General features: G+C 35.8%; 2 protein-coding genes across 2 annotated transcripts; both read right to left on the bottom strand.

Annotated features, from left to right (window-relative positions):
- Window positions 1-38: 38 nt before the first annotated feature.
- On the bottom strand, window positions 39-18873 carry ilk (integrin-linked kinase). Its single transcript, XM_087807563.1, has 13 exons — window positions 18764-18873; window positions 17008-17160; window positions 8929-9094; window positions 8755-8850; window positions 7493-7589; window positions 7336-7419; window positions 5160-5245; window positions 5000-5109; window positions 4806-4933; window positions 4614-4735; window positions 3392-3491; window positions 1590-1720; window positions 39-1515 (listed from the first exon to the last, which is right to left on the bottom strand). Exons 2-13 carry the CDS (start codon window positions 17094-17096, stop codon window positions 1366-1368), a joined length of 1359 nt encoding a protein of 452 aa, XP_087663689.1. The 5' UTR covers window positions 17097-17160; window positions 18764-18873; the 3' UTR covers window positions 39-1365.
- A 1072-nt stretch (window positions 18874-19945) lies between these two features.
- On the bottom strand, window positions 19946-22491 carry timm10b (translocase of inner mitochondrial membrane 10 homolog B (yeast)). Its single transcript, XM_087807503.1, has 3 exons — window positions 22300-22491; window positions 22132-22227; window positions 19946-20532 (listed from the first exon to the last, which is right to left on the bottom strand). Exons 1-3 carry the CDS (start codon window positions 22324-22326, stop codon window positions 20191-20193), a joined length of 465 nt encoding a protein of 154 aa, XP_087663629.1. The 5' UTR covers window positions 22327-22491; the 3' UTR covers window positions 19946-20190.
- Window positions 22492-22748: the final 257 nt, after the last annotated feature.

The raw sequence follows: 22748 nt of genomic DNA, 5'->3' as shown, positions 1-22748 counted from the left end.
AACCATGAAAAAACATCATATTTATATATAAAAGATTTTATTGCAAATGCATGTGGATGTAAATATCTTCATTTCATTATCATTTTAAATAGAAATGTGTCTTAAGAGTATGAAACTGATGCGTTCAGTCGAGATAAAAAAAAAAGCTACTCGGCTCCGTTTTCCTGAATTAATGAAAAAAAAAAAAAAAAAAAAATTAAACTATAATTCCTAATAATTACTACATTAAACAGTACGTTACCTATCAAATGAATATTTTAATTTAAAATTTAGATATTTTCACTGATTGTTACAAAAGAAAAGATGATTGTATTTTGGAAAAATAGATAAATCTAGCTGAGGTTTAATGAACAGCTGATTATTTATTTTATTTTGAAGGTGATAAGGTTTCATGAAACAGCTGATGAAGTTTTATAAACAGCTGATGAGGTGTCATGAACAGCTGTTGAAGTTTCATAAACAGCTGATTAAGTTTCATAAACAGACGATGAGGTTTCATGAACAGCTGATGAGGTGTCATGAACAGCTGTTGAAGTTTCATAAACAGCTGATTAAGTTTCATAAACAGATGATGAGGTTTCATGAACAGCTGATGAGGTGTCATGAACAGCTGTTGAAGTTTCATAAACAGCTGATTAAGTTTCATAAACAGACGATGAGGTTTCATGAACAGCTGATGAGGTGTCATGAACAGCTGTTGAAGTTTCATAAACAGCTAATTAAGTTTCATAAACAAATGATGAGGTTTCATGAACAGCTGATGAGGTGTCATGAACAGCTGTTGAAGTTTCATAAACAGCTGATTAAGTTTCATAAACAGATGATGAGGTTTCATGAACTGCTGATGAGGTTTCATTAACAGCTGATGAGGTTAATGAAACAGCTGATGATATACAGATTATTACAATAGAAAAGGTGATTTTATTTTGAAGGTTTCATGAACAGCTGATGAGGTTTCATGAACAGCTGATTATTACAAAAGAAAAGGTGATTTTATTTTGGAAAAATAGATAAATTTAGATAAATTCTTTGATTGTGACCAATTCAAACTATCAATATCACACACATAATAATTATAATAATAAAAAATATTATTAACACTTTTAATTTATTATCATTAATTGAGAAAAACGGAGCCGATTCTTCAAATGCAAAAACAAAATTCTTGATAAAGACATTTTTTTTTTTTTTACTATTGTCTCGTGCAAATGTTCTTTGGTGTCGCGGTGATCAACGCCCGCTCAGCAAAAAGAAAATATAAATTAAATAAAGCGACAAGATGACGAGGCAGTGGTTCTCTGATGATATTTACAGTGGCGGAGCAGATACGAGTGAAGCTACACATGTGGTCGGAGGCGACGCCGGTCACTTGTCCTGCATCTTCTCCAGGATGGGGACGATCATGTCGAACTTGGGTCTCTTGGCGGGGTCTTCGTTCATGCAGAGCCTCATGAGCTTACAGATGTGGGGGGAGATCCCGGGCGGGATGGTGGGGCGTAGACCCTCCAGGGCCACCTGAGGAAAAAAGACCATGATGGAATTTAAAAGAAAGAAAAAACTTCAGATGTTTTTTTTTTCTGTCCGTTCACCTTCATTCCGATCTCCATGTGCGACAGGTCGGCGAAGGGCACCTCCCTGGTCACCAGCTCCCACAGTAGAACTGCGAAGCTCCACATGTCTGCTGATCTTCTGTTGATGTCTTCTGGCCTCTTCTGCAGAGCTGCAGGAAGACAGAAAAAACATCTTTAAGTAAGATTTTTTTATCTACTTCCTGTTGTGTTGAGAGGAAATATCGATTCACAAATATAGCAATATTTTTGTTATGATACTGCATCGATGTTCAACAGCACTGTATAATTTTTAATAATAATTGCTTTGAAATCGTATTTTTAATTCACAATAGTTCTTCTATAGTTTATACTTCGATAAAGTGTATATAAAATAAAATAATAACTTTTTAAACTTAAAAATTAACATTGAAATATTCACAACATCTTTCATTCTAGGGTTGCAATTAAAGTCTTGGTCTCTAGATGGCAGCAGTCATTACGTCGTCCGCAGTTAAAGGAACAATTAAATTCCCCATAAAATCTCGGCGATGACTGAGGACGAGAGGATACAGTGACTCCAGCAGCTTTTAAAGCTGATGTTTGGACAAATTTTGGTCTGTAAATTCTGCAACACCAGAGTCAAGTACTCGACAATACTACACATATATACTTGTTACTACAGTATCATGATATAGCGTATTGTTGCACCTCTATCGTGATACTGTATCCCCTTATTCTAGATGATACACCTCCATATTTAGGACTCCTTCATAAGAAAGAAACTCTTTGGGGAAAATAAAGTTAGGTACAGAAAAATGCTTTTAGATCCATGTTAGGAAACCTTAAATGCTAGAAATGAAAAGATTCAGGCGACAACTGAGGACGAGAGGATACAGTGAGTCAAGCAGCTTTTAAACCTGATGTTTGGACATATTTTGGTTTGAAAACCAATGAAAGCAGTTACGACTTTGTCAAGAGTCATGTGGTCTGTAAATACTACAACACCAGAGTCAAGTACTCGACAATACTACACATATAACCTTCTTACTGCAGTATTTCAATATATTTTATCCTTGCCCCTGTATCATCAGGGTGTTGGAAAATATCGATAAAATGTATCTCAATAATCAACAGCACTGTAGTGACTAAAAATAAAAATTGAAATTGAAAAAACATGTTTCATTTTTTAACCTAGTCCTTTTCATGGGGACTGAGGATGAGAGGATACAGTGACTCCAGCAGTTTTTAACGCTGATGTTTGGACATATTTTGGTTTGAAAACAAATGAAAGCAGTTACGACTTTGTCTAGAGTCATGTGGTCTGTAAATACTACAACACCAGGGTCAAGTACTCGACAATACTACACATAAATCCTTGTTACTACAGTATAACTATATATCGTATCGTTCACTGTGTATGGAGATACATATTGTAACACCACATACTTCCCAATACACACCCCTAATCGTTTCATGAACCTGGTTTAGCTAAATTTTGAACATTTCCGAAGGTAATAAAAACCATCTCATCTATCTATTACTGAATTGTTGGCTGGTAAATTTGTGGATTTACCTCAAGAAACATCAAGTATTTAAGTAAGAAAATACATTTTTGACTTGTATCTCCAGATACTTCAAGTGCTACGATAATAAAGTGACAATCCTTTTTTTTCCTAATATTCATAAATATGGACATAGAAGTTCTGAACTGACCTACCAAGTATTTTTTCCAGGCACGTGGGTCTGAAGCACCAGATGTTGTTGTGCTCCATCACTAATGATGGGTTCCACATGCAGTGACTCACAGGTTTAATAAGAGAGGGGAAAAGAGGCGTAGATACCTTCAGGGGCCATCCAAGCGGGAGCGTACATGCGCCCGGGACACTGGAAGCAGAACTTGGCGTCTGCCATGCTAATCCTGGCTGTCATGTCCTCGTCAATCTGCGGAAGACATCTTGGTTTTTATTTCCACTTCTCGTCAATCAAAAAAAAGGACGCCTCGTCCACCATCAAAACTGAAACTCTGGTTATTGCTCCTGATGATAAGGTTCCAGGGTTGACTCAGTACTTGGGTGACTTAGGTCAGTCTGTCAAACTGAGCCTGAGAGACCTGGGTGTTGTATTTGACTAAGACATGTCTCTAGTTCAACACTGCTGAAAATTGACCAAAAACTGTTTCCTTCAACTGAGAAAAATCTCTAAACTTCTCGTTTAGACTATTGTAACAGTTTATTTTCATGTCTTAACAAGAAGGATCGTCTCGCCTGCAGTTCATACAAAACTCTGCAGCCAGAATTCTGACCCGCTCTAGTAGGAGAACTCACATTTCTCCGATCCTTAAAACTCTTCACTGGCTGCCAGTTTCTTTCAGGATCAACTTTAAAATTCTGGTTCTTACTTTCAGATCTATTCATGGTCAGACCTTCCATCAGTAGATTCTGATCCAGACTTACACCCCAGCTCGGGCTCTGAGGTCTGTGGATCAGAATCTACTGATGGTTCCTGAACACGCTTCTGGACCAGAGGAGAGAAATCTTTCCAGACTGTTGCTCCTAAGCTTTGGAACCATCTCTGTGTTTGATGATCTACTGACTCCTTCAAGAAACATCTGTGTTTGATGATCTACTGACTCCTTCAAGAAACATCTGTGTTTGATGATCTACTGACTCCTTCAAGAAACATCTGTGTTTGATGATCTACTGACTCCTTCAAGAAACATCTGTGTTTGATGATCTACTGACTCCTTCAAGAAACATCTGTGTTTGATGATCTACTGACTCCTTCAAGAAACATCTGTGTTTGATGATCTACTGACTCCTTCAAGAAACATCTGTGTTTGATGATCTACTGACTCCTTCAAGAAACATCTGTGTTTGATGATCTACTGACTCCTTCAAGAAACATCTGTGTTTGATGATCTACTGACTCCTTCAAGAAACATCTTAAGACACTTTTATTTGTGCTTTTAGCTAATTTTGTGGGACTCTTTCTTGGATCTTTAACTGTGTATTGCTTAAAGCGGTTTGTGACCCTGGTCCAAATAACCATTACTTACTTACTTACCATGACATGCTTGCTGTTGAGATACAGGCGTGAAACCATGGGCTCTAGAGTGTGCAGGAAAGCCATCCCGCTGGCGATGTCCAGGGCGAACTTCACCGCTTGGCTTTGGTCGACCACGAGAGCTGACGAGACGAGACAAAGTTATAGCGATGTCGTGCGTCGCCCCCGAACCCCCCAAAAAGGACGTCTTACTGGTGCCCTGGTGCAGGATGTTGTAGAGCGATCCGTACGGCATGTAGTGGGCGATGATGATGGGATGGGGGGACGGAGGGGCCTGACAGGCGCCGAGGACGGGCAGTATGTTGGGGTGAGAGAAGATCCTGTCGGAGAGGAAGGAAGGAAAAGTCAGAAAACCATAATCCAGGACAGGAACCTGGAGAAGCTACCGTAGTTTGGGATGTTCCTCGTTGAAGTCTCTGCTCTTCCTGGTGGTCCAGTCTCGCACCTGCAGCACCTTCACGACGATCTCGTCGCCCTGCCACCGACCCTGCCACAGCTGCAGCAGATGTTAGAACCACAGGAAGGAAAAAAAGGTTGTGGACGTACCTCTCCGGACTGGTTCTCGTTGATCTTCGCCAGAAGCGAAAGCTGCTTGAAATCGATCCCAGCCTGTTTGTTGAGGGTTCCATTCCCTGGGAGAGTGAAGCAAACAAACGCTTTTATATGCAGACGACTTCCCGTTTGTTTCAATATTAAAATGACTGATTTTCTCCTCACCCTTATGTAAGTAAGTAAGTAAGTTATATTTATTTATATAGCGCTTTTCGAGACCAGGGTCACAAAGCGCTTTAACAATCAAAACAATACACAAAACAGTACATACTTCAAAGATCAAGACAACACCGAGAACAACACAGGAGTTCGAGAAATTCAAGGAAAAGCCTGAACAAATAGAAACGTCTTAAGATGTTTCTTAAAGGAGTCAGTAGATCCATCAAGCGCAAAGAGAGAGAAGATCGTTCCAAAGCTTAGGAGCAACAGCCTGAAAAGATTTCTCTCCTCTGGTCCTGAGTCGTGTGCGTGGAACCATAAGTAGATTCTGATCCACAGACCTCAGAGCCCGAGCTGGGGTCGACTTAAGAGTTGGGATTATTTTCATGAGGTAAAATATAGGCAAAAATGTTTGTTCATTTTAACGTATCAACTGATGCTTATCGAGGTAGTTTTGTTTCTTTATTATTCAATAAAGAAAAATTACTTTAGTCATAAAGAATATTTTTTTAACGGTTTTCTTTGACTGAAGTTGTCATTTTGTTGCAGGGCCACAGTATGGGTCGGGATGTTTGTGTCTTCATTTTTTCAATGACAAAATAAGTTGCTTTAATCAATTGAAGTCTTTTTTTTTTTAATCAAAGTGAAAAATGTTTTGAAGTATTTTTCTTTTTTGATTGAATCTTTTTCTTTTTCTCTTTGAAGTAACTTTTTTTTTCATTGAAGTAACTTTTTTTTATTAAAGTAACTTTTTCTAATCGAAGTAACTTTTTTTGGATTGAAGTAACTTTTTTTGGATTGAAGTAACTTTTTTTGGATTGAAGTAACTTTTTCTAATCGAAGTAACTTTTTCTGGATTGAAGTAACTTCTTTTGATCAAAGTAACTTCTTTTGGGATTGAAGTAACTTACTTTGATCACAGTAACTTTTTTTGATTGGAGTAACTTTTTTTCATGTAACTTCTTTTGATTGAAGTAACTTTCTCAGATCAAAGTAACTTTGTTTGATTGAAGTAACTTTATATTCTGTTGAAGTAACTTTTTTGTAAAAGTATTTTTTTTTTGGATTGAAGTAACTTTTTTTTTTAGATTGAAGTAACTTTTTTTTGATTGAAGTAACTTTTTTTTGATTGAAGTAAATTTCTTTTGGATTGAAGTAACTTTTTTTTTGATTGAAGTAACTTTCTCAGGCCAAAGTAACTTTTGTTTGATTGAAGTAACTTTATATTCTGTTGAAGTAACTTTTTTGTAAAAGTAATTTTTTTTGGATTGAAGTAACTTTTTTTTTTAGATTGAAGTAACTTTTTTTTGATTGAAGTAAATTTCTTTTGGATTGAAGTAACTTTTTTTTAGATTGAAGTAACTTTTTTTTGATTGAAGTAAATTTCTTTTGGATTGAAGTAACTTTTTTTTTAGATTGAAGTAACTTTTTTTGGATTTAAGTAATTTTTTTTGGATTGAAGTAACTTCTTTTGATCAAAGTAACTTCTTTTGGGATTGAAGTAACTTACTTTGATCACAGTAACTTTTTTTGATTGGAGTAACTTTTTTTCCATGTAACTTATTTTGATTGAAGTAACTTTCTCAGACCAAAGTAACTTTTGTTTGATTGAAGTAACTTTATATTCTGTTGAAGTAACTTTTTTGTAAAAGTAATTTTTTTTGGATTGAAGTAACTTTTTTTTTAGATTGAAGTAACTTTTTTTTTGATTGAAGTAACTTTTTTTTGATTGAAGTAAATTTATTTTGGATTGAAGTAACTTTTTTATAGATTGAAGTAACTTTTTTTTGATTGAAGTAAATTTTTTTTGGATTGAAGTAACTTTTTTTTTAGATTGAAGTAACTTTTTTTGGATTTAAGTCATTTTTTTTGGATTGAAGTAACTTTTTTTGACAAGCAGTATGGAGGTATTTGGATGTTTTTGAAGTCGACTTTTTGGCCGAAGAAAAGTGACTCACCCTCGGTCGACATTAGTGAAATTAGAATTTTGGGTGAAGTACGAGGTACTTACGAGGTCGTGTACGCATAGTGCCTTTCCAGAAGGTCTCCTTGTACGGCACCTTGGACATGTTTTGACCCATTTTCTCTGCCTTTTCTGTGAAGATCCACACATGTTACCAAACCTTGAAATAAAATGTGATCGATTATTCATTATTATTATTTCCAACCGTGCAGCAGTTGTTTCAAATGAGGCTTAGCCTTGTCCAGAGGAGTTTGTCCGTATCTGTTACAAACACACACTTGAGCGCCGCTGATCACCAGGTCCTGGAGGATAAAGAAAACATTTTAACAGATGTTTAACAAAACCTGAGTCTGACGATAACATGCAGTCACGAGAGTCAACCAGCAGATGGCAGAGAAGAGCAACATGGTTTTTGAGTGAAATACTGTTGAAACTGTTCCTTTAAATGTTGTTTGAACTGTTTACATTATTTGTACTTTTAAACTTTTGTGAAGTTTCAAATATAGTTCAGCAAACATTAGGTTGTTAGCTTATATGCCAGTAAGCTATGCTATTGAGATAAGAAGAGAATTTAAAAAGTGTTTACAAATTTGTACTAAATAGTACATAAAGTAGCTTCTGTGCTAATAATAGTTTAAACATGTTTACTCTAATAATACATAAAGTAGCTTCTATGCTAATAATTATATTTTAAAGATATTAACTCTAATAATAGACGAAGTAGCTTATATGCTAATAATAATAATTAAAAATAGTTTACTCTAATAATATAGAAAGTAGCTTCTATGCTAATAATAATATTTTAAAACATATTTGCTCTAATAATAGACAAAGTAGCTTCTATGCTAATAATATTTTAAACATGTTTACTGTAAATATACACAAAGTAGCTTCTGTTCCAATAATATTATTTTAAACACGTTTACTCTAATAATACACAAAGTAGCTTCTGTGCTAATAATAATATTTTAAACACGTTTACTCTAGTAATACGTAAAGTAGCTTATATGCTAATAATACTATTTTAAATATGTTTGCTCTAATAATAGACAAAGTAGCGTCTATGCTAATAATAATATTTTAAACATATTTACTCTAATAATACATGAAGAAGCTTCTATGCTAACAACAATAATTTAAAATTGTTTACTCTAATAATAGACAAAGTAGCTTCTATGCTAATAATATTTTTGAATTTGTACTCAAATATTTCTTGTTTTTTGTATGCTACTGCTATAAGAAAAGGCAGTAACAATATTTGAATATTTGTACTCAAATAATGAATTAGGTATCATGAAAAAGGTTGAAATTCACTAGAGTGAATTTAAGCGTGTTCGAAATAGTTAACTTTTATATTAAGAGCTAAAAGCTAAGAGCTAGCTAACCGCTAACGTGAACGAAAACTTCTGTAGTTATGTATTAAATTTCAATGTAAAGTGAATAAACAAGATGGCGAGTTGATAGTACCTCGGCTACTTCATCCTGGCCCCAGAAGCAGGCGTAGTGTAGCGGCGTGTTGCCGTGTTCGTTGACTGTATTGGGATCAGCTTTGCACTGAATAAGCTACAAAAAAAAAAGAGAAAAAAAGACTTGATTAAAAACATGAGCTTTCCTTTTTCACCAATGTTTGTTGTGGGTCACCTTGGCAACGATGTCTCTGTGCCCGTGACTGGCGGCCAGATGCAGCGGCGTGTCGTCACCGCGGTTCATCACGTTGATGCGAGCGCCTCTCATGATCAGCATGTCCACCACGCCGCTGCGACCTTCTCGGCACGCCCAGTGGAGCGGACTGAAGCCGTGGTCATCCCTGAACCACGAGACACGAAATTAATGTATTGAAATAATACATGAAGTAGCATCTGTGCTAACAAGCTACGCTATTAAAATAAGGTAAGACAGATTTTTCCAAATTTGAACTCAAATAATACAAAAAGTAGCTTCCGTGCTAATAAAGCTATGCTACTGAGATAAGACGAAACAATCAAAAGTATTTTTAAATTTGTACTCAAATAATACATAAAGTAGCATCTGTGCTAACATAGCTATGCTACTGAGATAAGATGAAAAAAAAAAGGATTTTCAAATTTGGACTCAAATAATACAAAAAGTAGCTTCTGTGCTAACATAGCTATGCTACTAAAATAATATAAGATAGAAAAATGATTTCCAAATTTGAACTCAAATAATACACAGAGTAGCTTCTGTGCTAATAAAGCTATGCTACTGAGATAAGACGAAACAATCAAAAGTGTTTTTAAATTTGTAATCAAATAATACATAAAGTAGCATCTGTGCTAACAAAGCTACGCTATTCAAGTAAGATAAGATAAGTCTTTTTTTTTTTCCAAATTTGAACTAAAATAATACAAAAAGTAGGTTCATTGCTAATAAAGCGATGCTACCGAGATAAGACGAAACAATAAAAAGTATTTTCAAATTTGAACTCAAATAATACAAAAAGTAGCTTCCGTGCTAATAAAGCTATGCTACTGAGATAAGACGAAACAATAAAAAGTATTTTCAAATTTGAACTCAAATAATACAAAAAGTAGCTTCCGTGCTAATAAAGCTATGCTACTGAGATAAGACGAAACAATCAAAAGTATTTTTAAATTTGTACTCAAATAATACATTAAGTAGCATCTGTGCTAACATAGCTATGCTACTGAGATAAGATGAAAAAAAAAAGGATTTTCAAATTTGTACTCAAATAATACAAAAAGTAGCTTCTGTGCTAACATAGCTGTGCTACTAAAATAATATAAGATAGAAAAATTATTTCCAAATTTGAACTCAAATAATACACAGAGTAGCTTCTGCGCTAATAAAGCTATGCTACTGAGATAAGACGAAACAATCAAAAGTATTTTTAAATTTGTAATCAAATAATACTTAAAGTAGCATCTGTGCTAACAAGCTACGCTACTGACACAAGAAGAAACAAAAAGTATTTTCAAATTTGTACTCAAATAATACATAAAATAGCTTCTGTGCTAACAAAGCTATGCTATTAAAATAAGATAAGACAGAATTATTTTTTTCCAAATTTATACTCAAATAATAAATAAAGTAGCTTCTCTGCTAATAAAGCTATGCTACTGAGATAAGACGAAACGATAAAAAGTATTTTCAAATTTGTACTCAAATAATAAATAAAGTAGCTTCTGTGCTAATAAAGCTATGCTACTGAGATAAGACGAAACAATCAAAAGTATTTTTAAATTTGTAATCAAATAATACATAAAGTAGCATCTGCGCTAATAAAGCTATGCTACTGAGATAAGACAAAACAATAAATAGTATTTTCAAATGTGTACTCAAATAATACTTAAAGTAGCATCTGTGCTAACAAGCTACGCTACTGACACAAGAAGAAACAAAAAGTATTTTCAAATTTATACTCAAATAATAAATAAAGTAGCTTCTCTGCTAATAAAGCTATGCTACTGAGATAAGACGAAACGATAAAAAGTATTTTCAAATTTGTACTCAAATAATACAAAAAGTAGCTTCTATGCTAATAAAGCTATGCTACTGAGATAAGACCAAACAATAAAAAGTATTTTCAAATTTGTACTCAAATTATACAAAAAGTAGCTTCTATGCTAATAAAGCTATGCTACTGAGATAAGACGATACAATAGAACGTATTTTGAAGTTTGTACTCAAATAACACATAAAGTAGCTTCTGTGCTAACAAAGCTATGCTTTTAAAATAAGATAAGACAGAAAAAAAACATTTCCAAATTTGAACTCAAATAATACAAAAAGTAGCTTCTATGCTATTAAAGCAATGCTACTGAGATAAGACGAAACGATAAAAAGTATTTTCAAATTTGTACTCAAATCATACACAAAGTAGCTTCTCTGCTAACAAAGCTATGCTATTAAAATAAGATAAGACAGAAAAAAAAATCCAAATTTGTACTCAAATAATACAAAAAGTAGCTTCTACGCTAATAAAGCGATGCTACTGAGATAAGACAAAACAATAAAAAGTATTTTCAAATGTGTACTCAAATAATACAAAAAGGAGCTTCTGTGCTAATAAAGCTATGCTACTGAGATAAGACATTACAATAAAACGTATTTTGAAGTTTGTACTCATATAATACATAAAATAGCTTCTGTGCTAACAAAGCTATGCTATTAAAATAAGATAAGACAGAAAAAAATATTTCCAAATTTATACTCAAATAATAAATAAAGTAGCTTCTCTGCTAATAAAGCTATGCTACTGAGATAAGACGAAACAATAAAAAATATTTTCAAATCTGTACTCAAATAATAGACAAAGTAGCTTCTCTGCTTATAAATTTATGCTAATGAGATAAGTTGAGACAATAAAACGTATTTTCAAATTTGTACTCACATATTACATGAATTATTTGCTAATTAAGCTATGCTACTGATATAAGAAGAGACAGTAACACCATTTTAATATGTACTGAAATAATACACAAAGTAGCTTCTATGCTAATAATGGTATCTTAAAAATGTTTACTCTTATAATACACAAAGTAGCTTATGTGCTAATAATAATATTTTAAACATGTTTACTCTAATAATACACAAAGTAGCTTCTATGCTAATAATGGTATCTTAAAAATGTTTACTCTAATAATACACAAAGTAGCTTCTGTGCTAATAATAATATTTCAGCCCAGTGAAGCGGACTGAAGCTGTGATCATCCCTGAACCACAAGACACGAAAAGAATGTACGTTTTAAAAAAAAAACTTAACCTGTCAATCTTGGTGAGAAACTAAAAACATTGTAAACATCTAAATTAATGTCTCCCTAGCCATTTAGGGTTATCTGACATCTTTATAGGTCAGTAAACATAAACATGAAATTGATCCACTTTGATTCTGAGCCGATCATCTGGCGGGTTGAATAAAACAAGTTTTGTTACTAAGGATGTACTTCCTATTTCTGCCACAGACACCTGACACCTCAAAGTTCCGGCCTCAGCTCGTTGGTGGTCTCAGACTCATGTCTACGACCGTCACTCATGACAGTGATTTTCAGTCATTTAAACGCTTTATAATTACTCACAAAAAATATTCAAGACCATATTAATTCATTTTGACGTCAAATTTAATGGAGAAAATGCTTTTTTTTGTGTTCAAAATGTTACAGTTTTAATCCATTCAACACCTGAGGGAGACTATTATACTTTACTGGGACCTTTACTAACGGAACCAATCGAAACTTGCACCCTTTTTTTTTTAAAACTTGTTTCTCTTTGTTTCTCCTGTAAAAATGTTACACCTTTCCATTTAATTTTTGTCTTTTTAAAAAAAAGAGGAATAAAATGGAGTTTCTATTTTAAAAAAACTCACAAAAATGATGACCCCGATAATATTACTGACAGAAAAATGTGTCTTATTTGATCCTGTTTCATTAAATATTCTTTTATTCTGCTATTTTTACATTTACACAAGAGCGTATCTTTGGATTTTGTATGTAGTGCATTTTTAAAATACTTTTTCTTGCAATTTTTTTTTTAAATAGCTGCTGCTTGAATCTATCCTTCTATCTATCTAATCTTGATTCAAGCATTTTACCTTTTTTTTTCTTAAAAAGAAGACAAAAAAATTGCAAGTTTCTATTATATAAAAAAGTTGAGGTTCAATATGTGGGTCTTACTAATCAATGTGTAACTAATATTTAGTTTTGTAAGAAGATATATTGATACACTTAAACATGGCGACATTATTTATTCACAACACTGTATTGATTTATGATTAACAATTAACAAAATTGAGGAAAACATTTTAACTCAATTTGAAAAAAATTGTGCATCAAAAAAGAACCGGTAAAAGCTTGTATTTCTTCTCTTGTGAAATACAAACACCTACCAAGCTATGACAACATTTTTCTTTTTTAATATTTCTTGTCAGGTTAGTATAACACAAACTATAGTATAGAACAAAAACACAATTCTGCCTAATTTACGGTCAACAGATATCAGCTGATTACGTAATAGTATATATGGCAAAAAGAATGTATAAAAAAAGGGAATGAGATCAAAAAAATGGGATAAAACAACTGAAACAAAACTTGAAATTTCTTTACCATTGCTTTTTAATTCCTTAGATCTTTAAAGTATATACTTTTTTGAGTATTGTTTTGATTGTTAAAGCGCTTTGTGACCCTGGTCTGGAAAAGCGCTATATAAATAAATATTACTTACTTACTTACTTACTTAATAGAAACTCAATATATCCTCGTTCGCACAGTATCACAATATATCGTATCGTTTCCTCTGTATCACCAGATCTTTGACGATACACATCCCTATTAGTATTTCTTGTGTTTAAATTAAAAACTTTTCCAAAATTCCATTTTGTTGTAGTAAACTTTGATCAAAACTTTTTGGTTGTAAACGAGAGAAGCTCCGTGTTTTCACTCGAGACGTCATGTGAGGATGATTGTAAGAAGGATCTTCAATCAGGCCAGGATGTGTTGAATTGTGTCGACAATAAATGGGAAACACACACACACACACACACACACACACACACACACACACACACACACACACACACACACACACACACACACACACACACACACACACACACACACACACACACACACACACACACACACACACACACACACACACACTGCCTCTCACACCTTCCGACTCGCGGTCTTTATTTAGACCGGAGCACATGCTCCTGCCTGCGCCGACAACTGCGATAAACATCTCTCCGCGGGGGCTGGAATGCCGGCAAAGACGCAAACACAACCCGGCGTCGGTGTCGCGCCAAACTGTCACCTAGGTGTGGACGGGACCCTTTACCCTCGAGCCGCCCTCCCTTAAAAAAAGATACCACCCTCCCCCTGAAAAGTAGCAGCTGCGCAGCTTCTCACAACTCCCCGCTAAAGACATCAACTCTTGCATTGGACGATCCGCCCCGGAGGGATGTGGGAAAATAGCGGAAAAGCTCCCGACCGGGTGCAGAAACATCTCCATGAGTCCGGGGGTCCTCAGCGTCGAGGACTCCCACCCCGAGCTATTTTAGGAAAAACAGTGGGAGAAGGATCTCAGGAATGACAGAGTAGTAAACACAGTGGATTCCATCGCTACTGTGTATTCCCTCACTTCCTGTCCTCTTAAAACACATTAATGTCGCACTTACAATGCAGCGCCCGCCTGTTGTACTACTAGGCGCGTAAATATTTAGGGCAAGCAAGGCCAGTTTTAAGGCTAGAAAAGGCAGGGAAGCCCACACCTCTGGGACCGTTGGGGAGGCGGCACTGGCCACTGGCGTAATGACTCGACTCTCAGATGTTTATGTGTCACTGAGGGCCTGGCCCTGTATGGAGCGGAGCAGAGGAAATGGCCTCGGCTGTTGCCTGGTTGGCCGGCAGCTCCGCAAAAAAAAACCCTGAACAAAGTGCACATATATGGTCTGGACCAGGAATGAGATAATCAAGGGCTTCGGAAGGGGGTGGAGGTCTTCGACTTTTTCTGCGAGGAAGTGACGTCTTGAATATTCAACGGGGGCGGTGACGATGGGGAGGAATGTAAATTTCCTGACTTGACTTTTCAGAGTCCTTTCCTGTCTTCGGTGTATACACAACTGGAAACTGAATCTCCTAATGTCTTAGAGAAATGGCTCCTTGTGGAGAAAGGTTTGAAAATGGAAACCCCCCGCTCCAGGGATGGTAGATCCAGTTCTGTATCGTAGAGGTTTTTGTTCAGGAGTATAAAGGAGATTTAAACTTGGAGATAGGAAAAGTAAATGCCTTCTAGGCTTGTTGTGAATAGTGGATTATTCAAGACCAATAGTGTCAAGACCAAGGCCAAGACTTTTATTTGGAAGTTATTTTAAGTTTTTGGGTCTAGAAACTTCTAATCTTGTAGGTCCGGACGAGAGAGACACAACCCTAGACCTAGAAAAAAGACCATAGATTGTCGAAACCAAGAAAAGAAACAGAAACCACTATTCAGTGGACATGGACACAAATAAGTCCAAGTAAGTGGTCTCAAGACCATTACAAGACCATAGACCGTTGTGGTCCAGACAAGACCATAGACCATAAGTGACACACATAAGTGACACCTAGTCAAGACCAAGACCTGGGAAAAGTTGTCTCTAGAAATGAACAAGGACGGGACCAAGGATTAGTGGTCATGGGACAAGACCCCTGAAACCATGAATAAAGGTCTTGGTACCAGGACAAGGCCCTGACCAAGAATAAAAGGTCTCAAGATTAAGACAAGACTATAGAACATTGATCCCCAGACAAGACCATGGACCAGGCATAATGGTCTTGGACCAAGAAAATACCAAGGCCAGTAAAAAATGTTCTTGGACCAACACAAGACTGAGAACTTGAAAATGTAGTTTTGGCAGACACCACATTTAAATGACCTGAAGATAAAGCCAAGACTAAGACCTAGGATTACTTGTCTCTAGACTTGGAAGGTGATGGGACCAAGAATTAGTGGTTCTGGGATAAAGGCAAGATAATGGATCCCAAATAAAGGTCTTGGACTGAGAAAAAAAACAAGCTTAAGGATGAGTAGTCGCGAGACCAAGACAAGACCATAGTCTGTTGAGACCAGGAAAAGACCCGAGACCACGAGTTTGAAGTATTCGCCAAAACCAGAAAAGAAGTGAACTCAAGACCAAGACAAGACCAAATGTAAGTGGTCTCTACACCAGGACAAGACCAAATACCTAGGAAAAGTAGTCTGTAGAAAATAAAATAGACAGAAACCAAGCATTAGTGGTCACGGGACAAGACCTTTAAACGATGGACAAGACCCTGACCAAGACAAGACTATAGACCATTGAGACCCAAGACAAGACCATGGACTACGGATAATGGTCTTGCATGAAGACAGGACAAAGGCCAGTAAGGCCAGAAAATAAGTGCTCTCAATACCAAGTGTAAGTGGTCTTTAGACCAAGACAACAACACAGAGTGTTGAAACCAAGACCAGAACCGAGACCACTAATAAGAGGTCTTGGACTAATAGACTAAAAGACACAGAGATAAGTAATATGTAGTCTTTGCCAAAACCACAAACAAGTTATCCTTAGAACAAGACAAGACTAAGACCACAATCTCAAGACCAAGTTACAATAATGTTTTCAGTCACAAGCTCTAACAGTCACTACTAGTGTAGGTGAGCTGAGCCAAAAGGTCAACAAAAAAACACCACATAATACTGACCAAAATAGTTTGGATTTCTGGCCTCAATACCTCAAGATTGTTTCCCTCCTTTTACACTATTTGTCATCCTATGCTAACAAATACAACTGATTTACTGCACCTCAAACACAAAAACGCTGACCACTGCAAGTTTCAGGAGTGACTTCACAGAAATGACTCCCAGCGTTTGGCCGGAACGACTGACCAGAAAAAAATGACAGAAATAATGGCTGAATCATCTCTGGGCCGAAGCCACCTGGCAACGACTTATGATTCATCTGATTTCTGTGGACGAGATCTAGGCCTGGCTCTTGCCTCAGTCGGTTTTCAGAAGATGACATCATAAGGAAAAAAATGGTAAGACTCGAAGCAGCGGCGGCGGCGGGTCCTAGAGATGGAAAAACTATTGGACCACCTCGGAGGTGCCGAAGGAACCCGGCGCACAAAAACCCACGAGACACTCGAGCCACATGTGCTTTCACTTTCTTCCTCTATTTTTACTCGCTGGCGTCGGCCGGTTTTCTTTTTAGCTCCGACTCACCCCAGGTTGAGGTCGTTCTCCGTGTTGTCCAGCCACAGACGCACGGCCACAGAGTTCCCCTCCCTGCACTGCGTGAAGATGTCGTCCATGTTTTGAGAAGTCTTGGTTTCGACCGTGTAGTCCGTTAGCTTCCGGGTCAGGGATGCATGAAGTCTGTGGGACACAATGAGGTCAGTTTGTTCTGGTCTTTAATGAATAAAACATCTGTTGAAGTTTTTTTTAATTCCCTTCTGGTTAATGAGTCCAGTTCTGTCAAGGTTTCTGCCTTGATCTCAATCACCTCGGATGGGAATCAATTGCAGTTTTCTCTAGGTTTTAATAGCAATTAGCATTAGCATGTTTTGATTTCCCCATGGCAAAATATACCTGTAGAGGACTGATTTACGAGAGTACTTACTCCCACTTTAATCCATTTTTTAAGTAAGTATAAAACGTATCTTTAACTTAGATATTGTTGCTACTGCAGTGAAGGGCGAATTAAACGTCCTCAGGGGCCACATTTTATACAGCGTCTGTTGTGAGGGGCCGTCAAGAAATATTGTACATTATCAAATCATATAATCCACTTTTTTAGTTTTACTTTTTACTTTTCATCCTTGATATACACCTCATGGGTCAAAGGGCCCGAGGGCCAAATCTGTTCCAATTTTGGTTTTTAAAAAAATCCTTAAGTAGATAAAAGTTCATATTGATATGGTGACCTATGAAAAGAAAGAGATTATGGAAGTCAACGATTATTCAGGGATGTCTAAAAACTGTAAAAATTTAAAAATTATACAATCAAGTAAAAGCATTTTTCATCCAATTAACAATTTTTAGATTCAGTTCAATCTTTATAAAGGGCAATAAAAACTCAAAAAGTCATAAAACAAAAGTCATTTAAGAGACTAGAAATAAATAATATATATAAAAACTCAATAAAATACTTAGCTACTACTTTATCTTTGATCTTACGAGATACATAAACAAAAAAGTCTCTTCATTCAACTCATAATCGCTAAGAAAAGAGTAAAGTCTTTTTAAATTGGCAACAATTGTTATTTTATTCTATTTAAAATAGAATGTTAGTAATTGATTCAAAATTATTTAAAAAAAATAATAATAATAGGTCAAAAAAATTAAAGGGAAAATAACAGGAAATACTATGACGTTGTTAAATGTTGCAATGAATCATTACAAATATTTATTTTAAAATGTTTAGTTCGCTATTAGAAGTATTTATCATCGTGAGGGCTGCAATAATACAATGAAAGGTCTGTACATTGAGAATCAAACCCATCAAGGCTCCTTGAATTTGGAACTGACTTTTCAGATCTTTTGCTTTGATAGAAAAAAGACTTTAACTTTGTCTTTTAATAGTCCTTTAAAAGTCATTTTTATTGTCTAACTAACGCTTTTAGAGACACTTTTTAAATAAACATCTTGTTTTTATTTGATGATGAAACCATTTGGGTCATGAAGTATTAATACATGTTAAGTATTTCAGCGTAAAAGTTCAAGCGCCTCCGCTTTATAAACAGTTTTACTAGAACAAAAAAAAAACTCCCGAGATAAACATGATCTCTTAAGAATACACAACAACTAATACAGAAGTTCTTATTTAAAGTGAAATCACGGGTCGTTTTGAATTAAAAGTTCGGACAAAAGTTCTCTCGGTTCTTCTCGTCCTCTTCTCGGAAACTATCGCTGAATAAAAAAGTACCAGATAAACAACATCTTTGATTCACAAAAGTACTTCGAAAATAAAAGATCTTACCAGCAGCAGATCCTTGGACTTGTTGGTCCTATTTTTCCACGGAATGTCCCGCGCGGTTTAGGTGGAGAGAAGAAGGGAAGAAGCGAGTGACGACGACGCCCAGATCCTCCTGCTGGATGTCGGCTACTGGCGGCTGGAAGCTCCCCCTCTTTACTGCGGTGGGTCCCGGTGGGCTGACGAACGGCGCCCTCTGCTGGAGAACACGCGGTAACGACGCCACTCTTACAAACAAAGTAACGAACGAGTGTAAATCTACATTATTATTGTGTGATTAGTGCTTTTTATTTTCATATATATTCATAAAATAAAACTGTATTAGGTTAGTTAAGTGTTAAAAAAAATAAATTAAGATATAATTGTAATTATTTTCATTAATTATTCAATTGTAACAGAAAATGAGGCCAAATTAATAGAAAAATTAAGAAAAATATAATTATTTGTCTGTAACTAAACATCATCTTAAAAGGAATCATGCGGTTGATGTACTATGACTTCACTTTTTCATTTTCCAGCTTTAAATATATTTTAAATATATTCATTTTTTGTATTGAAAAGTTGAATACACACACCCACATCACAAATCCATATAGATATATATTTTTTAAAACACAACCTATTATAATTGTAGAAAAGGGATACAAAAAATGTATTTATCTGTAACTAAATAGTATCTAAAAGCATCATTTTAGCTCAAGAACTAAAAAAGCTGTGAAATTTGAATTCACATGTTCATTTGTTTTAGTTAAATTGTTTAAACATCAGCAAAAAAACTTTATTAATGAGTGTATTTTTATTGTTAGTGGTTCAATGGCTTTCGTTAGACACGTTACTATTATTTATTCACATTTTAGAGCTGCTTATGTCACAATATAAATGGATTAAAATCGATATAAAATATGTTTGTTTATTTGCAAGTGAGTATAAGGACGCTATATAAATAGAGATTATTATTATTATTATTATAATATATATATTATATTGAGCAGCACATGTCAACTCATAGAAAACGATAAAAAAATGTATCTTTTTATCAGTAACTAAATTGTGTGTAAAAACAGTTTTTAAACATGAATAAATCCCAAGAAAAACATTTTACCCTTGAATCTATATTTTTTTGTGATTTATTGGCCTTCATTGACTATTGACAGACAGTTCTATATTTTTAAATTTTATTTAAAAATTAGCCGATGACACAGAAACACTTTCTTCAGGTTCTAGAGCAGCTTATGTCACGTTAAATATAAATAAATATGATAAAACATCTCAGAAACAGTCCTGATGCAACATTTTTTATTTAAAAAAACAAAAAAAAACAGGGTCTCGTTTAGTATACACAGAATATTATGACAAAAAAAAGCGATTTTATATCCTCTGTGAGCTTCAGTTCTTTCTTTCTCATCCTCAACATCTGCTCCGACCGGTCGACTCTACGACGGTCCACTGCTGGTTAGACTGGAAGGATTTAAACCGTCAGTCGCTGCAGGTGCGACCGATAATACTGCATCCGACGACGGCTGGACGTTCCTCATCACGTCGGATCCCGTGGCGGCGGCGTCCGGTCCGACGTCGGGCACCGATGGAGGCGACGCCGGAGGACCGTCCGTCGTCGTCGTCATCGACGATGCCTCTGCCGCCTTGGCCTCGGCCACCTTGCTCTCCATCTCGTCCATGCGCCGCTGCATCATGCGAGGCATCAGCTGCACGTATGTTGCCATGATGCGGTGGTTGGAGCTGATCAGCTTCCCGGCGCAGTTGTCCACACATTGTACCTGAACATCAACGACAAAGTGTTATTTCAGGGTCAAGGTGACTCGGAGGCCTGAGAAACAAATGTGTTTGTGGTATCTCTTATCTATGACTGAGGACGAGAGGATACAGTGACTCCGGGAGCTGATGTTTGGACATATTTTGGTTTGAAAACAAATGAAAGCAGTTACGACTTCGTCAAGAGTCATGTGGTCTGTAAATACTACAACACCAGAGTCAAGTACTCCACAATACTACAAATGTATACTTGTTACTACAGTACCCCAAAGTATTTTATAGTTGCCCCTGTATCGTAGAGGTGTTTTAAAATTCCTACAGTGCATCGATATTTAATATGAATAAATCATTCTAAAAATTATTAATTTTTTACCTTGGTGCTTTTCATGGTGACTGAGGACAAGAGGATACAGTGATCCAGCAGATTTTAACACCAGAGTCAAGTACTGGACAATACTACACATTTGTACTTGTTGTTACTACAGTATCACAAAACGTTGTAATGACACCTGCCGATACACACCTCTAATACGAACACCCTGAAAGAGAATTATGGATAAGTGATGTGTTGTCTCAGGGTCAAGGTGACCCGGAGGCCTGAGAACAAATGTGTTTGTGGTATCCCTCGTGTTATCTTGGGGTAAATTGGGCAAAGAAAAAAAAATTGATTTTGTTTTTGTTTTTTTAATTTAATTGTTCTTACCTTTTGTCTGAAATGATCAAAACTTACACTGGCCTGTAAACTTGGCAATTTATCCCTTTCTTACAAAACAAATTTACTTCCCTATTAATTACTTACTTTGAAAAGAATGAGTAATTATTAAAAGAAGTAACTAAGTTACTATTTTAAAGTAACACAACACAATCTGGATCTTTTATTCCATGTGTTTGTGTCTCGTCTGGACTATTGTAACAGTTTATTATGTGTCTTATAAAGAAGGATCTGTCTCTCCTGCTGTTGATACAAAACTCTGCAGCGAGAATTCTGAGCCGCTCTAGTAGAAGAACTCACATTTCTCCTGATCCTTAAAACTCTTCACTGGCTTCCAGTTTCTTTCAGGATCAACTTTAAAATTCTGGTTCTTACTTTCAGATCTATTCATGGTCAGACCTTCCATCAGTGATCTGATCCAGACTTACACCCCAGCTCGGGCTCTGAGGTCTGTGGATCAGGATCTACTGATGGTTCCTGAACACGGTTCAGGACCAGAGGAGAGAAATCCTTCCAGACTGTTGCTCCTAAGCTTTGGAACCATCTCTGTGTTTGATGATCTACTGACTCCTTCAAGAAACATCCTAAGACTTTTTTATTGATGCTTTTTTCCTAATTTTCTGAGACTTTCGTGTGTGTCTCTATGTTGTCTTGATCTTTTAAAGTATATATTGTGTACTGTTTTTGATTGTTGAAGTGCTTTGTGACCCTGGTCTAGAAATATCTTTACAAATAACCTTTACTTAGTGCAAATAATAGTTTATTTATATTATTTACAGCATCATAACATATATTTAACAGACAATGCTTGATTTATACTCTTAAAAACAGATATAATTTCCTGTTAAATACTATTTTCTTTCACTCCATCCCCAGGTTCTGAAGCTCTTACCTCGTCCATGGTGAGGTGTCTGTAGTTGAGGTTGCTGGTGCAACGCTGGAAGCAGATCTCCGTCATGCGGTTGTAAACGAGGAGGAAATCTCGCAGCTGTCAAAAAAACATAATTCGCTTTTATTATTACAGTCATCTCGGTAATGATGGGATGGATTTGACACTTACGTTTCTCAGCTGCTGCTCAGGCTCCATCGTGGACACGTGACTTAAGATATGAGTGACAGGTGGGATCAGAAGACAGTAACATACAAAGTGAGGTTTATTTGGTGAAGATAACTCGATGGTCGCATGACATTCATGTGTGCGCGTCCATGTTTGTTTCCAAGATCGTCTGTTCCGACTCAGGCGCTTCACTCGGTGCGCCTAGTGAGGAGCGAGTCTATTCCTCACAGCGCCCTCTATCGTTGTGGAGTACAATCGCAACATCATTCTTATCGATAAATAGATTTTTAAGGCGATTAAATGTAATCCAAAAAATATATATTTTGTCAGCCGTAAGTACCAATTTCGATTAACTATTTTGATATTTTAATTTATTGTTTCGTCTTATTTGAATTATCAAATGGAAACATTAAATTAAAACTATTTTAATAGTATTATATATATATATATAT

Source organism: Callionymus lyra, chromosome 14, assembly GCF_982586985.1.
Source record: "Callionymus lyra chromosome 14, fCalLyr1.hap1.1, whole genome shotgun sequence".
Classification (NCBI taxonomy): domain Eukaryota; kingdom Metazoa; phylum Chordata; class Actinopteri; order Syngnathiformes; family Callionymidae; genus Callionymus; species Callionymus lyra.
Note: the sequence above shows the minus strand (reverse complement) of the source record. Positions and strands in the feature narration are given on the sequence as shown.